The sequence below is a fragment of the Rhea americana genome, unplaced genomic scaffold (assembly GCF_003343005.1).
Source record: "Rhea americana isolate MKP2758 unplaced genomic scaffold, rheAme1 scaffold_335, whole genome shotgun sequence".
NCBI lineage: Eukaryota > Metazoa > Chordata > Aves > Rheiformes > Rheidae > Rhea > Rhea americana.
The window spans coordinates 350929-366521 of NW_028186463.1; the positions used below are offsets into that span (position 1 = coordinate 350929).

At 53.2% G+C, this 15593-nt stretch overlaps 1 protein-coding gene and 1 long non-coding RNA gene across 3 annotated transcripts in view; both read left to right on the top strand.

Annotated features, from left to right (window-relative positions):
- The window catches only part of POLD3 (DNA polymerase delta 3, accessory subunit), a 32747-nt gene extending 29854 nt beyond the window's left edge, over window positions 1-2893 (top strand). Inside the window, exon 12 of the mRNA XM_085311229.1 lies at window positions 647-2893. Within this exon, the coding sequence (XP_085167355.1) occupies window positions 647-852 (206 nt within the window). The 3' untranslated portion in view covers window positions 853-2893. The remainder of the gene's footprint in view (window positions 1-646) is intronic.
- Window positions 2894-5246: 2353 nt separating this feature from the next.
- Window positions 5247-14747, top strand: LOC146592336 (uncharacterized). Of its 2 annotated transcripts, none has more exons than XR_014896603.1 (4): window positions 5247-5336; window positions 5870-6046; window positions 8961-11029; window positions 12928-14747. It is a non-coding gene; the product is annotated as an uncharacterized LOC146592336 (long non-coding RNA). The 2 variants fall into 2 exon arrangements; XR_014896602.1 differs by lacking the exon at window positions 12928-14747 and adding an exon at window positions 11412-11473 and having other exon boundaries at window positions 8961-11106.
- The last annotated feature ends 846 nt before the right edge of the window (window positions 14748-15593 follow it).

Here is a 15593-nt window from a genome sequence, read left to right on the forward strand (position 1 = left end):
ATTCTATGATGCTTAACCCCAAAAGATACATTTGGTCTTTTAAGTCTAAACTAAGGATTCTGATCTGGTTCATATTCTTCACTTCCAGATAGCTGCCTGTCAGCCTTTATAAGATGAATTGATGGCTGCAGGCCAGGCCCTAGTGGAGAATTGTTTTAGCTRTGAAGGTCTTCAGCACAGCTGGCCCCTAGCTTATAGAAGAGGGCAACCTTTGAATAGATTTAGAAATGGAACTGTCTGATTTAGGATCTTTCCCAGGGGGGAGCCTCAGGCTGTTGTTGTGCAAGGCATGTGTATGGCCTGCAAAATAATGTCTGTAGGGATGGCAAGCCATTATGAAGAGCTGGATGCTGTTAAAGTTCCCAGGTCATTAACCTGCCATCATATATTTAAGAAGGAAGGGAGACTTGACTCAGTGTAGAGTAAACGAGTCCTGAAGTCCGATCTTCTGGACTCTAGAAGTGCTGGATTCAGTACTCCTGGATCTACTGAATAACCTTGAAGAAGTGAACTTAATTCCTTGTGTCTGGCATCTATTCCTTGAACCCCAAATCCTCATTTCTGGTGTAGAGGAAAGGCTGCAGTGAAGAAGTCACTGCTCTTCAATACATAGGYTTAACCATTATCCTTTATTTATTTTATTCAGTGACTGAAAAGGTTTACGAGAGTGAATCCTGTACAGATAGCGAGGATGACTTYGCGAAGTCCAAGCCACCAGCTGCACACAGACAGCCTGCACCCCCTGTGAAGAAAGAACCGAAGGAAGAGAGGAAGAACCTGAAGAAGGGGGCAGCCACTGCCAACAAAGCCAATAAGCAGGTCTCCATCATGGGTTTCTTTCAGAAGAAATGAACTGGGTCTTTCTCTTGATCCCCTTGGCAGCTTGGAGAAATTACTCTGTGTAGCTTTCTGAAAATTGCTGCATTGGAGGAGAACAATATGCAATCTTCTGTTACATAAGATATTTCGCTTACTATGTAAGTAAGCCCTTTGGACTAGATTTTGTATGGGAGAGGTTTTATCTGTTAATGCAATAATTTGTCTTCTATACTAAACTGTACAGAAACCTCCAGCTAGAAGCAAAACCTGGAGAAACTCTTGGAAGACTGTTAATCTAGTCACATGAAATTTTATTTTTTTAATACGGTCTTTTACCTATTAAGTGTTGAAGGCCCATTCAATGAGTGGTAGATGGACTAAATTAGGACTCAAGTTGTGGCATCTTTTTTGTTGTTTATTTTGTTGCTTTTTCCTTCTTTTACACCCCCAGCTCACCAGATTGTTCTAAATGTTCACACTGGTTAGAGGCTGTAATTTAACAGGTCTTCAGGCACACACACAAATATCAAACATCTGCTTCAGCTTTAACTGAATGAAACAAACTTGATTTTCCCCGTAAGACTGGTAAATACTTTTTGCTGTGCCTTTCATAATCTTTTTTTGGACAGAGCAGTGCATATAAAATTTTCTTACTCTTTTCTTCCTTGAATACATCCTCTGTAAAATACTCAGATGCCTAATTATAGACTGGGACACTGTTGGTGCTGTCTTTGCGAAAACATCATTAAGGCTTCCCGCACAATTGGCTCCAGTGTAATTGGGGGAAGGCCTTTGCTGTTATTGAGAAAGCAATTGTATCCTTAACCTTGAAAGTTAATGAGTCAAAGGGAAGGGTGTTCAGAGGACTTCTCTGATAACRCCAGTCACGTACCTGCTGTTGTGGGCGGTGAGGAGTTGCACAGCTGCTGCTGTTTGTTGTTGGTTTTGGCTTGCATGAAGTTTTTGCAGGCATAAACCAGACAACAGAGTTGTTTTCTAGGACATCTAGTCATCTGCCTGTTGAAGGAAGTGTGTCACAGCGAATGAGGAGGAATGAATTATTAAAGATGAATAAAGCAGTGCAGTCCAGTAAATCAGAAGTGACTTGTCATCTCAGATGCCTCTGTTTTCTGGTGCTAAATTTGATTCATACGAGGCCTGGATTTCCAGAGGATGGATGCTYGGAGTTTCTGAAGTTTGGCCTGTGAAGGTCTCTCAGATGGGCAAATCATGTCATCAGTGGTTGCTTCTGAGTATTGTTAGGCCAACATATATAAATTGTTATTGATCTGGAAAGTGTTTGTGGTTGTTGCAAAGGCAGATAAAACCTGGAGTGTGTGAAGCAAGGAGGAAATGCCTTCAGGAGCCCACCTGAAAGTATCCTGAGGTGGGCAATAAAAGAGCCAGCAAACTGGTTATACCTATGCAGTCATTTTGACCAGGAGATCAAGTTTGTGACTCACAAATTTGAACACACCCCTACTAGTTATCAGAAGTTGTTTCAATTAAATTTAAGTCATATTAAGTCACAATAYCTTGCATTCATAGCAGAGGTGAGAGTACCTACTTAAAGCATCAGTGTCCCTGCCTTTCCGCTCGTGCTTGTGTCCTAGCCAGATGGGTACAGCCACTGGCTGAATGGGCCAGTACAGTTACTGGTGCAGTATTCAACGACAGGCTCATCAATGAGCACACCCTGTGTTAAGAACTTAAACCTCGGACTTTCCCTCTTGGAGGAGGTCATCGAAAAAATAACAGGAGAACAAGAGAGGTAAGGCAAAGAATTGGCGCCATATCCACTGCCATCCAGAACCAAGTGCCTGACGCAGCAAGCTGAAAAGGCTTTTAATGTTCTTCTCAGGGCCTGCCTTAGTGATGTGGGGAGCAGGGATCCATTGGGGAAGAGTGAAAAATCTTCGTTTAACTTCTCCAAAGAACATTGTGTCTGTCCCAGGAAAATAGCACATTGGTGTTCCTGTTTTTCTTTAAAGTTGGGAATTTAATTTGAAAAGTAATGTTGTTTAACAAAACCGATTAAATAGAGATTTTCTTTTGTCTTTGCTATTCATGGAAAGATGTGCTGCATGCTGATTTCCAAAAGTAGCTGTCATGTTTGACTATATGGAAGAATATCACTGTACTGAGTAAGGACTTTCCATCAAAAACATGGGTGGAAACATTAGTCTGATTGTCCAGCCACATTTCAGATTCCCTAAAACAATGTTTCAAACTACCGTGGTTTATATTGAGTACGATACAGTGAGGGATGTCAAAGAGGCTGGTGTCTCCTCCTGTGACAATCTTATTTCTGTGATGATTTTGAAAGGACATAGAGCCCTAGTGCCCTTGCACCTTACCTGATCTTTACTTCACTCCACCTCCCGCTATAACCAAATCAACGTCATATGCAACTTCCTCAGGAAAATGACTTAATGTCTGAAACAGGACATAGGCAAACTTAAGACTTCCAAAATCATGATCTAATACTCCCCCTCCTGCACTGCATGGTCTGCCAACCCTTGAGGAGTCTCTGATCCCTGGATGCCCCTGTGGCAGTTCATTAGGTGCCTGCAGGCTGGAGTGACCCCAGATGCTTTGTGGGATCCGGAAGCAAGGAAGAGGACCAGGTGTCCAAGCTGCAGAATAAATGGAGAAGATTCTCTTTTTTCTGTGACTGCCATGTGCATACAGATCCCCAGAGGTGGGAGACCCAGCTGTTCGCAGCAGTGTCTCTGCCCTCCTGGACAGAGTACAGCCAGCAGCTCTTGGCTTGGTGGAGTTGGGGCACTTTCTCCTTGGCACCTGCAGGAGCTGGGATGTGCTGGTGGCAGAAGGGGAGATTCCCGAGGGGAAATGACGGTGTCTGCTCCCACCTCTGTGTGCTGGGAGAGGGAGAAGGCAGTTCAGTTGCTTTAAAGAAGTGGAACCAGCTTGATTTTGGACATGGTTTTGTTTAGGAATCTGCTGCAGTGCGCTCCACCACACTGCGCACTCTGAGCAGTGATTTAGGCTAGGAGGACCTAAGTTTAGTACTTATTTTCAAAGTGTTAAGGGGTATTTTTTGTTTTTAGCTAATCACAATGGATTTTTACACTACTGAGGCTTTGGAGCAGAACCCAGAGGCCGGTCCCTTGCCTTCATGTCCCACCATGTGGGCCGCTGCTGTCCAAGTGCTCCTGTTTGTTCCCCTCCTGGGGCAACGTCTCTCCACTGAGTCCTGCAGCCTGGCAGACCATGGTCCTTCCTCCAGGTTGAATAGTGCTATTTCAGCACCCAGTGGTGTTGGGGGGGGGACAAAATAGCTTGGAAGTTTCCAGACAGCAGTAACAGCTCCATACAGCTCAGAGCCAGGCTCTCGCTCTTAAAGCCAGGAGCAGATCTCCTGCCTTGTCATCRGCTCAAGTCCGTGTTTTTTTGTAGGTGCTCTGTCAGGTCTCTGGATGCTGCTCGGGCTCCAAAACCTCACCTTGGAGACMGAGATGTTTAGCAGTTCCTGTCCTCTCCTGCTCTGCATCTCCATTCCAGCTGTGTTTGTGCCCTGGCGAGGGCAAGACCCGAAGAGCTGTGAGACGATGGAGAGATGTTTGTGATCCACGCTAACATCCTCTGCTAAATAGCGTGTTTTACGGTGCTGCTTTGCTGAAGGTCTCTCAAAGCACTTTCCAGACAGAGGGAACTTCAACCTTTTAGGTARAAAAGCTGAAAGAAGTAACATTACCTAACTTGGATGTAAAACTGCCCGTAGAGCGGGCTCCAGGGTGCTTCTGAGCCAYGGGTCCAGCACAGAACCTCTGTGTTTGTTACGCGAAGGGGCTAAAAAGCCTCACTTCTAAGGATGAAAAAAAAAAAAGCAATCTCCGTCCTTTCTTACGCACGACTTCTGGAAAGCTAATTTGTAATTGGGCTTCTAAAAGCTTCCTGCATTGCAAAACGAGGCAGAGCCTGCTCGGAAGACCCGTCGGTCTGTTCGCCTCTGCGGCTGCCCGGCCTTTAGCTGGTTAAAGAAACCTTGCGCCGCCTTTAAGAGCGGTCGGAAAACCAGCGGCTGGGGAGGAGGGGGCCGAGGGAGCACCGTTATCAGCTCGTGCTGACCCGTTCAAATAAACGTCTGGGCTGAAAGCGAGCGGAGAGCCCTGGCCCATGCGCGCGCGCGTTCTGAGCCGCGGCTGCCGGCGCTAAGCGCGACGTGCGCTCGGCCCGCCGGCGCATGTGGAATTGTTTTGCTCTATCTCTGCTGCCGGCGCGCGATGCCAGCGCGCCGCGAGATACCGAGCAGGGGAGCGCGGAGCGGCAGGGCCTTATAAGGAAGCAAATCGGCTCCGCGAGGCCGCGAGCGGGCGCTTGCCAGCAAGGCGCCGTGCGTCAGCGCCTCGCCTGCGTCGGCCCCCTTCCCCGCGCCGCGGCGGGCTGCGCCGCTCCTCGTGCCCGCGCCGCTCCCCCGGGCTCCGCCGGCATCGCCCGGGCACGTCGCCCTGAGGTCCTTCGCGAGCTTCGGTGCGGCGGGACGCTCGAGAAGGGTCGGCGGTTCTCGCGCCATCCCGCCGCCTGCTTTGCTCTCCCATGGCCTTCTGAGCCTTCTGCTGGAGCATCTCCAGCTGCAACTGGGTCCCCCTCCGAAYCCTCTCTGCTCCGTTCCCTGCCCCATCGTGCGCTTAAACCCGCTCCCTCCGCCGCGGGGAAGGCTAAACACCGTCTGTGATGGTGACAGTGCTAAGAGAGGCCTTTGCTGCTTGCTGTCGTCTCCAGCAAACGTCATCCAGCTGCATCCTGCAGAAAGCAGTGGCCTTGAACCTTGAGGTCCACAAGGCGCAGACGCCCTCCCACTCCTCTCCTCTCCTCCTGTCTCTCCTTTCCTAACTACCTCCGTTCCTGCCCGTTCTCCCCCAGTGATTCTGCTGTCCCCCAGCTCCTGCAGAGCAGTTTTGATAAAATACCCTCATTTTCCTACCAGTCGCATTTTAATCAGCGTCTTTTCAAAGGTATTAAAATTGTGGTAGTTGAGAACAGTCTTGCACGGTGCGATGCTGCTGGCTTTCCCTCTCTCACACAGCTTCCGCGCGTGGCAGGCGGCGGACGGGAGCCTGCGTCTTTGCTGTTCTCCTTTGGTCCAAACCCAACTCCAGCCCACCGTCGCTGTCCCTCCATTAAACGTGATGCCTCAAAGACCTGAAACGTCCTTCCAGTGACTGAGAGCTGCACGTCCRTGACCCAGCATCCATGAGAAGAGGTAAAGGCAGGCGGCCGAGCTGAGGTTGGGACGTGCTCRTACGGGGTTATGACTTGCTTGAGCAAACACTGGGATTTTTTTAGGTATTGCAGTGACTCCTTTCTGCTATTTCAGGGGAGAAAACAGTGACCGGTCTTGYGGGTGCTGGCTTGTGCCTGTGCCTGTGCCCACGGGCTGGCAGCCGGTTTGCAGCAGGGTCGCTCCACTGGAAGGAGGTGCCCTGGGAAGGCCGGGGCTGGCCAGGGATTTCCTGGGTTGCTCCCGGAGCTGGGAACTGCCAGCGTGTGGGTGCTGCCAGGGAGCAGTGTGCTGGAGCTGGCATCCCCCATGAGATGGGTGACGAAGCTGGCAGCCTGGTAGGGTCATAGCTGTGCAAAATCTTTCCTCTGGACTCAAGTTGTTCTCCTCGGGCTGTAATGCGGATGCTGCCAGCATTGGAAGGAAGTGCTCATTTATTCCCATAAACACACGTGTGCCAGCTCGGTTGTGCAAAACTGTCCTCTGACCTGTGGATCTGCGTGACATTGGGTTGTATCTCCAGCATAAGGGCAGGAGGAAGGTTCATTGCTGTGGGCTTTGTCCAGTCCTTGTTCCCCAGTGTCTGTTGCAGGGATCGCAGATATAAGAGACCAGGCTAGTGGAGCCTCAGCTGATGCAGGATAGTCCTTCCCATGGACCATGATCTGTCCTCTCCATCCCACTAATAGAGATGCAAAAAACCCTGTGTCCCTGTTGTGTTAGAAGAGGAGCAGTGAGCCTTTGACACCATGGGTAACACCAGCATGCTCAGCAAGAGCAAAGCAATGGGCGCTACAACAGCAAGGGAAATTCAGCTCTGAGAAATGCACTCGCCACCTGCCGATAATCCCTCRCGAGGTGTAAACCTCAGCTCTGGCCAAAAGCAGGACCTCTGTGTTGCTGGAGGCCACTCAGCAAAACYGGCTGCGAGCTCCCAGATGCAGGAAAACAGCAAACATGGTTTTAGGGGTGGAGTGGAAAATACTCCAGCACCTTCTCTGAGACCTTGTGAGCAACTTTCAGCTGTCTCTAAAAGGAGAGAGCAGAGCACAAGAAGGGATATGGATGGCCAAAACCTTCTGGATCATGGGAATGCAGAAGGGATGCCRTAAAAGCTCTGGAATTAAGAAAAAGTAGCCAGGAGCTGCCTCCCTCTACCAGTAGCCCTGCAGCGTGTCAGCCAGTGGTCTACCACACTTYGCTGTCAGAGTGAATGGGCCCTTCCAGCGACCCATGATCTGAGGCAGAAGACTAAGATCAAAAGAGGATTTGGCTGTTTCTAAGGTATATTTTGCCATGCCAGAACTTAGGCTGTTGATTGTGTCAAGCAGTGAARGGGAAACTCACTTGCCTGGTCCATGAGGTTGGGATTAGCTGCAGTCCTGCACCTTCCCCTGAGCCACGAGCAAATACCCTTGGCCGAGAGCAGCYGAAGACTTGGAGAGCACCAGCCCTTTGCCCTGAACAGCGATGTAGATGTGGGGCAGGAGAGAACCGTGCTACTTCACCTTGCGATCCCACAAAGACTTTGCAAGACTTTCTTCTGGGAAGTCCCACCAGAGAGGCTGTTGGGGTAGCTGGGGCTGAAGTCCAAGTGCATTTTGGAGACCCTTCCCTTAGCAGACTTCCTAAAGGCATTCACCACCTGGCTCCTGTCTTCTTCAAGCATTYTAAGGAAAGCTGGACAATTCTGCCCACAGTCGTGTCACCCAGCTGCAATGCAGCGTAGATGCTGCCTTTCCATAACCCTTTTCTTTCAGGGTGGCCTGGTGCCATTATTTGACATTTCCAGCTCCTCCCCGGAGCTGTGCATGGATTGTGTGTTTTCTTTCCCTTGCTGAGGTTTGCTAGGATGGTTTGTCCCTGCTCCGGGTGTCCCTGATCCAGGGCTCAGGTGATCCCAGTGTGGCAGGCAGGCAGAGGGGATGCATTTTCCCTGCATATTGGCTCTTGAACCGGCTGAAAGAAGCCAAACACAGTGAACTGCTGTTCCTGTGAACAGCATCTTAGGTGGGAGCGAGCTTGCAAGTGCAAGATGAAGTGTTCTCTGCTAACATGCCCTCTGTTAACATGCCCACTAGGCTTCATTTTCTTCATTTTACGTATCAGATTCCCAGGCATTTCCTCTCTCTGATTTTGCTGACATATGAGGGTATCGGCGCTTGTTGGCTGTGCAAAACCTCCCGCAGGTTTTGCTCAAAGTTACATCAGCACTTTTGCATCACGTGTGCACAGCTCCAGGATTTATTATGGCTTCTCCTTGGCAGCCAGCCCAGCCAGGGGGAGAAGCGAAGGGAAAAAGCAATTTCATGTCACCCCCTGCCCCTAGCGAGAAACAAAATGTGAAGTTGAGATGCTCTGAAATGGCAGAAAAGTGATATGGATGTTCAAGATCTTTGGGAAATCTTTGGGCGCAGCTGACAGTCACCCCACAACCCTGTGCCCCAGCTGGGAGATCTTCCTCCCGCATTGCAAAAGGGCTGACTACAATAATCGTCACTGCTCATAGCCAGTGCAGTATCAATCCAGGCTGCAACAGGGAGACCAACAAAGGCAAGATTAGAGGGATGAGGATGAGGATTAGCAAGCGCAGAGGTGCGTTCTCCCACCGTCYGAGCTCACCTTCACGCAATTGCACCAACAGCCTGAGTGGTCTCCTATGATTTTGGGAAGCGTTTGCAAAACTCTTTATAACATCTGTAGGGGACGTTCAGAGGGTGGAGGGCAGGTTAGTGGGACTGGACATGGGGACTGCAGGGATTGCTCTCATGGGGCTGATGGGSTGCAGGATCATCCTGGCAGGAGCAGCAGGAGAGAGGGAGGTTGCTGAATGGGAGCTGCTGTTGCTGGGGAGTCTTGGCATGAGCTAACACCCAGGGCCTCCTCTACCTCTCAGCTCCTTCACAGCTTCTCAGACACTGCCCATGGCCTAACCAAGGACCATCAGCTTGGGACACCTCCCAGCCCCGTCCAGGTGGATGTCAGCTGGTGCATCTCACACTGTTCATCCCCACTAGAAACCCCCAACACCAGTAACGCCTGCCCCATCCCGGCCCTCTGCAAGCAGGAACGGGCACTGAACCAAAGGCTGGGCAGTGCGGGGTCACCCATGAGTCAGGACGCCCTGCTCAGCGCCCAGACGGGGAAGACAGGCCAGAAATAGAGCCGTTGTTTAGATAGACGGTGTTATTGCAGCAGCCTCGCAGCCAGCAAGCTCCCTCTTGCCAAGCAGAAAGGCCCTTTGCTCCCTGCCAGCGAGATGAAGGCAGGATTGGGATGCTCTGGCAGGACACAGGGCCAGCTCCGGCCCCATGGAAATCGGCAGCACTGATCCACCCCACAGTGCTGCATCCCCACCAGCCCTGGGATCTCCTTCCCCTGGGYGCTGGGAGCATCCAAGCTGACTCCTCCTCAAAAAGTTTTCCCCAGCCTGATCTGAGGACTGAAAGGACCACACCAAGCTTGGCCCACCAAGGTCTGAATTATCACCAGGATGAACACTTTTCCTGAAGGAGCTTGGGCTCCCACAGAGCTGGAAGCTGGACGTTAGTGCCAAAGCCCATTGCAAGGCTGGATCCAGCCAACTCTACTCAGAGCATCCCAAGAGCTCCCCATTTAGACTCAGCAAAGCCTTGATGCTTCACCATCACTCCAGTACCAGGCTGAAAATATTCCTACGCTGGAAAGGAGGGCCCTGAAAGGGGAGTCCCTTTCCTGTGGGCAGGATGGAGCCAAGCAAATCATGTCTCTGTCTCCATCTGTGGAGATACTCAATGCCAAACTGGACAAGGCCCTGAATGCTCCAGCTTGGGACCTGGATCAAGCATCGACGCTGGCCCTGATTTGGGGGCTTTGGACCAGAGATCTCCAGAGGTCCCATCCAGCACCCTCTAGGCTATGATTTATTTTTCAAGTGAGTTCGACTGGCAGCTCTGCAAAATCTCTGCACTACAGAAGTCCTTGAATCACGTTCTCCAAGGTGGGCTCTTTCCTGCAGGATGTCAGAGGGCGTGTTGCACGCTGGATCAGTACTGCCAGCCAACAGAGAGGGAAAATAACAACTCGTTACAAGCCAACTACTGCACCTGCAAGCTCCCAGCCCAACTCCTGCTGACAGACAATGTGGTACGTCGATGGAGGTGAGAAGCTGGAGGACAGCCAGCTCGCTATTACAGTCTCTGCTTTCCTATGTCCTCTCTGGCCAAAGGGCACAGGATGCAATAGCAGAAAACATCCGTGAAATGGCAGATCTATGGCAACAAAGGTGCATTGATCCTGCAGGGCTGAGAGCTGCGAGTGATAGAAACCACCAAAATTCAACAAACTCAGCTCATTTGCAGGTGACACCCAAGGGGGTCAGTTAATTCAAAGCAAAGCTTGTGGCTTCCGTACGTCTTCCCTCCTGGGACCTCCAGGGCTCCCTCTGACTTGCATTATCCATCTGTCCTCCTTGAAATGCCAGGAGAGCAGAGCTGGAAACTGCCAGTAGTGGTTGAGCAACAACAGCTCCTCAGCTGAAATCACCACCCTGCCAGCCTGCAGCAATGGTGTTTTAGATGTATGCGATTGAAAAACATGATGAACAGTGTCCAGGTGTGATTCCAGTCCATGCAGTATGTATGACCAGCATGACCACCACAGGAGCCAGCCCAGAGCAAGCATCTCCAGGACCTTCAAAGTGGTTGAGAGGACAAGGGACGCAGAGCTGCAAAACACAAGGAGTAAAGCATCTGTGGGATTTTGGAGCCGATTCCCACAGGGCTTCAGGATGTTTCCACGTGGAGTTGATGTGTAAAGATGCACTGTCCATCAACAGCACTGGCTGACCCAGCTACGGCTGTAAAAAGAGGGATCTGCTGGTAGTGCTGTGATTCCCTTCCTTCGCTTTGCACGTGTGACAGCCTGGGAACTGCATGTGGCTGCATCCCATCAGCACTTTGTGGAAATCGCACCCCTCTGCTCATGGTGAGTACTGCATGCCCCTGCCCATGGTGGGTACCATGACCCCTGCCCATGGTGGGCACTGCATTCCTCTGCCCATGGTGGGCACCGCACCCCCCAGCCTGTTTCCATTTGCTGAGACTAAATTGTTCTTTTTCAACCCTCCTTGCAACGTTTCTGAAGTCAGGACCCAACTAACCTTAATTTAGCTGTGTAAAAGGCTGCGTCCACTCTTGTTTTACATCAACAGGGAGAAAGATACCTCCAGACCTGGCCTGCTGCCCTCCTGGAAATCCTGGGTGCTCTTCCCTACCGCATGCATCTGGCGCCTGGCAGCCCTCGAACATTGCACCAGGAGCCCAGGAGCTGCTGGGCCGAGCAGATGCCCATCTCCAGCTTTCCAGAGCAGGCAAGGGATGAGCGGGATGGGGAGAACCTGGGGACAGCTGCTCACCTCCATCCAATGGGTCAGCAAGACAAATCAGTCTCCATCAGTGCTGAGCATCTCCCTTGGACCTGAGCATCCCCCAAGGTGCTGAGCATCCCTTCACCTCAGTGSTGAGCATCCTCCCTGGGTGCCAAGCAGCCCCCCTTGGGTGTTGAGCTTCACCTATGGGTGCTGAGCATCACACCGGATGCAGAGCATCCTCCCTGGATGCTGAGCGTGCCCTCTGGGGGCTGAGCATCTCTTTGTATCAGTGTTGAGCATCCATTCCCTCTGCATCAGTGCTGAGCACCCTCTCTGGGGGCTGAGCATCCCTCCTTGGTGCTAAACATTGCTCCTTGGTGCTAAACATTGCTTCTCAGTGCTGAGCATCCCTGCAGGTGCTGAATACTGCCCTGGGAGCTGAGCATCCCCCCAGGGGGCTGAGCATCCCTGCTGGGTGCTGAGCATCCTCCCTGGGAACTCAGCATCGCTCCTGGGAGCTGAGCATGCTCCCTGGGTGCTGAGCACCCCCTTTGGTGCTCACCCTCTGCTCCCCAGCCCCAGGGAGCCCATCGGGGCGTCCGAGGCCACATCCAGCCTCACCGAGCAAGATGCCTTCCTGGAGGGCTCGTGGTGGCCGTGGCCTGCAACGGTGGCCCACAACGTCCCCGGGGCCACGGAGCCGCCGTCCGGCACGTCCCGGCGCTTGTTTACACCCTYGCGTCCCGCCGTGTCGCATCACCCCCAAGCTTCCTGGGCTGGTGTCTGAAAATAGGTATTTTTAACCTTTTAAAAATAGAAAGTCTCGTAGAGCAGCGGCTCCTGTTTTTCCATTCCCTTTTCATTTCGCCTGATGGCAGRAGAGCCGGGGCCGTCCCCGGCTGAGGCGGGGGGCGACGGGCAGCCCATCGCCGTAAACAGGGCGCTCGTGAAAACATGCGCACGTCTCGCAAGGGRGGAAAAAAGAGGAGGAAAAAGCAGAAAACGAAATTAAAAAGGCCGTCCACCTTTCGCATGGAGCCGTATTTGGTATTTTCATGAAAAGTTATATCTTCGCACTGTAAAAAGTGCCACTTATTACTCATACTTTACTAGGTAAGTGTATTTTCCTTGGCATTGAGCGCATATTGGGTTTTTTTTTTCTTCTCCCTCTCTCTCTCTCTACTCCCGTACAAGCTATTTCGAAGGTCTCATTAGTTTCTTCATCAGAATTGGCACTTTTTGCTTCTGTCTGGAGGACCGGTCTATTAAACCAGAGACAGAACCTCTATTTGTTCAGCAAATATTAGCCGGGACTTCGCAGCACCGTAAAATTATAGAGCGGGTGTCCTGATGGGCCGCGCACAGGGGACCCATTCAGAGCCCGGCCTCGTTAAAGTGCCGCTCAAGAGCTGCTCGCGCGGCCAGCCCGGTGCCCGCGGGATCATCCGCGTCGAACGCGAAAACTACTTTTTTTTTTTTTTTTTTTTTGCTCCTTTTTCTTCTTTTCTCCGAGGAAAACGGGGTTATCCTGCCGGCCGGATCGACACGCTCCCTTAACCCCCGCCGCGGCTTTGGGACGGCTCTCGGATGCTCTCGGAGGAAAGCGGCCGGGCGGTTCGGTGCCTCCTGCCCCCCGCGATAAGGGAAAACCGTTCGGTAAGACGCTTGCCCGTCCCGCAAAACACTCCTGCTGCAAAACAGATAATTTCCAAAGCCGGCTCCGCTTCGGAGCAGAGGTGAAAGCCGGGTTTCCGAGCCGCGCCGCAGCGCAACGGGCGTCTTCGCAGCCCTCGTCCTCGGCATTTGCTGCTGGAAAAAGGATGYTCTCCTCGGCTTTTCTGCACGGATCGAGCCCTTTCTGCACAAACGCRGGAAAAATCGCTCTCTGCAAGAGGACAGGGCTTGGATTAAGAGGAGGCTGAAGGCTCCCGTGTCCCGCACCCGGCTCGGCCGGGTGTTTTCCCGCAGCCGGGGAAGCGAGGAGCGCGGCAGCGGAGAGGGTTATGTCATGCGTGGGGCTGGCGGTGGCCCCGGAGAGGGATCGCCGCCGCCACCGCGCTCCCCCGGGGCCGAAACCCGCGGGGCCTCGTTAAAAGCCGCCGCCGCTGAGCTCAGCTCGCCCGGCAGCGGGGATGACCAAATCGCGTCCGTCAATACGGCCCTTGTGCCCTCGCCAGGGGACGGGGMCGGAGCCCACCAGGGAGAAAGTGAGCGGTACCAGCAGGTCTCGCTGTGGGTCGCGGCGTCGGGAGGTGGTAAAAAGCCTCRAATAGATCGAGCCTCTCGCTGGTGGCCTCTGCAGAGCCCCCGCTGCCGGCTAACGCGGCCGGCCCCTTCCTGAGCAAACAAGGGGGTGGCCTGGCCCCAGGTCCCTGTGGATCCCACTGCACAAATGTGGATGGTGTCCCTGTGGTCACCACCGATGGACATCGCCCCACCTCCGTGGTCACTGCACACACGTGGACGTCACCCTGTCCCTTGCTGCATAAGCACAGACGTCACCCTACCCCCATGGCGCTATGCACACATGGATACCACCCAACCCCTGTGGTGTCTCCATCCACAAGGACATCACCCTATCCCCACGGTCGTCATGTGCACGTAGACATCACCTCATCCCCATGGCACTATGCACACATGAATGTCACCCCRTCCCCCTGATTGCTGTGTACATATGAGTGTCACGATGTCTCCATGGTYTCTACGTGCACACAAATGTCACCCTGTCCCAGTGATCTCTACACACACGTGGACATCACCCCGTCCCCACACTTAGTGCATGTGTAAGGACTTACCCTGTCCCTGTGGTCACTACACACGCATATGYCACCCCATATCACCACATTTGCGTGGACACCACCTCACCCCCATGGCATTAAGTACGCCTGGACGTTACCCCAACCGCATGGTCACTGCGCACATGGATGTCACCCTTTCCCCATGGCACAGACCTCAAGTCATCCCACGGTCACCACGCACATGTGGACACCACCCATGCGAGCAAGGAGAGGCTGGAGAGGCCATGAGGAGCCCCAGGAGCAGGACCGGGATGAGCTACAGGAGGCTCTGATGAGGCCGGCGGGAGAGTCGCGGGGGGGGGGGTTAATGCCGGCCCATTTGCCCCGACCCCCGAGCTCCTGCCCCGTCCCGCGGGCGCGATGCCTCCCCGCAGCCTGGCCGAGGGCCCGCGGCGCGGCGCGAGCCGCGGTTCCCAGCCTCTCTAAAAGCCAGCTTTGTGTTTTACAGCCGGGACCGCGCTTGGCATACGATTTTAATTAGAGTCTGGTTACACGGCTCAGCAGATGTGGAATGTATTTCTTAGCCCAGGTGGAATAAATCTATTGCCATAAAAATCAACCCCCCCTGCTATTAAATTCTCGCTTCTAAATAGCCCAGTATTGAGACGCGCGGCCCTGCACGGCCCCGCGGCCCTCCCTGCCCCCAGCCCCAACCCCGCAACACAAACCCTGCTCTAAGTGCTTAATGAGCTTTAATTTTATTATATTCCCCAGCAGGACGAAATGTGGCTTCTGGTCCTAGCACAGGCTCCTGCTCCCAGCTCYGGAGGGTGGGAGAGGTGGGGGGTGTGTGGGGCCGTGCGTACGGGTGTGTGCGTGGGTGCACCCGGTGGGTGCGGACCCTGCTCCCCCCGGGTCCTCACGGGGTGTGGGACAGCCACGAGCGTGCCCCCGGTGCTGAGCCCCACAGGACGGCAGATGCTGTCCTGCCCTCAAAATGCCCCGGCGAGGGCAGGGACGTGAGCGAGCCAAGCAGAACCTGAGCGTGGGCAGCAAGGTGCCAACGGGGCCGGTCAGGCCCCGAAACCTGGGACCCCAGCCCTGTGCCTGCTCTCATCCCYCTGCGATGCCTCCAGGTCCCTTCCAGCTGTCCTGTCTCCATCCTGATCAGCCGTATGTCCCATCCAGCTGTGTTGCTCCAGATCATCCCTACATCCCGTACAACCATCTTGCTCCAGCTCCTGACCATGCCCATGTCCATCCAGTCATCCTGCCCCAGCTCCTAACCATCCCCAGATCCCATCCAGTCATCCTGCCCCAACTCCTGACCATCCCCAGATCCCATCCAGTCATCCTGCCCCAACTCCTGACCATACCCATTTCCATCCTGAAGTCCATCCAGATGGGTCCATCCACCCACCAGGTCTCTGGGTGTCTGCAG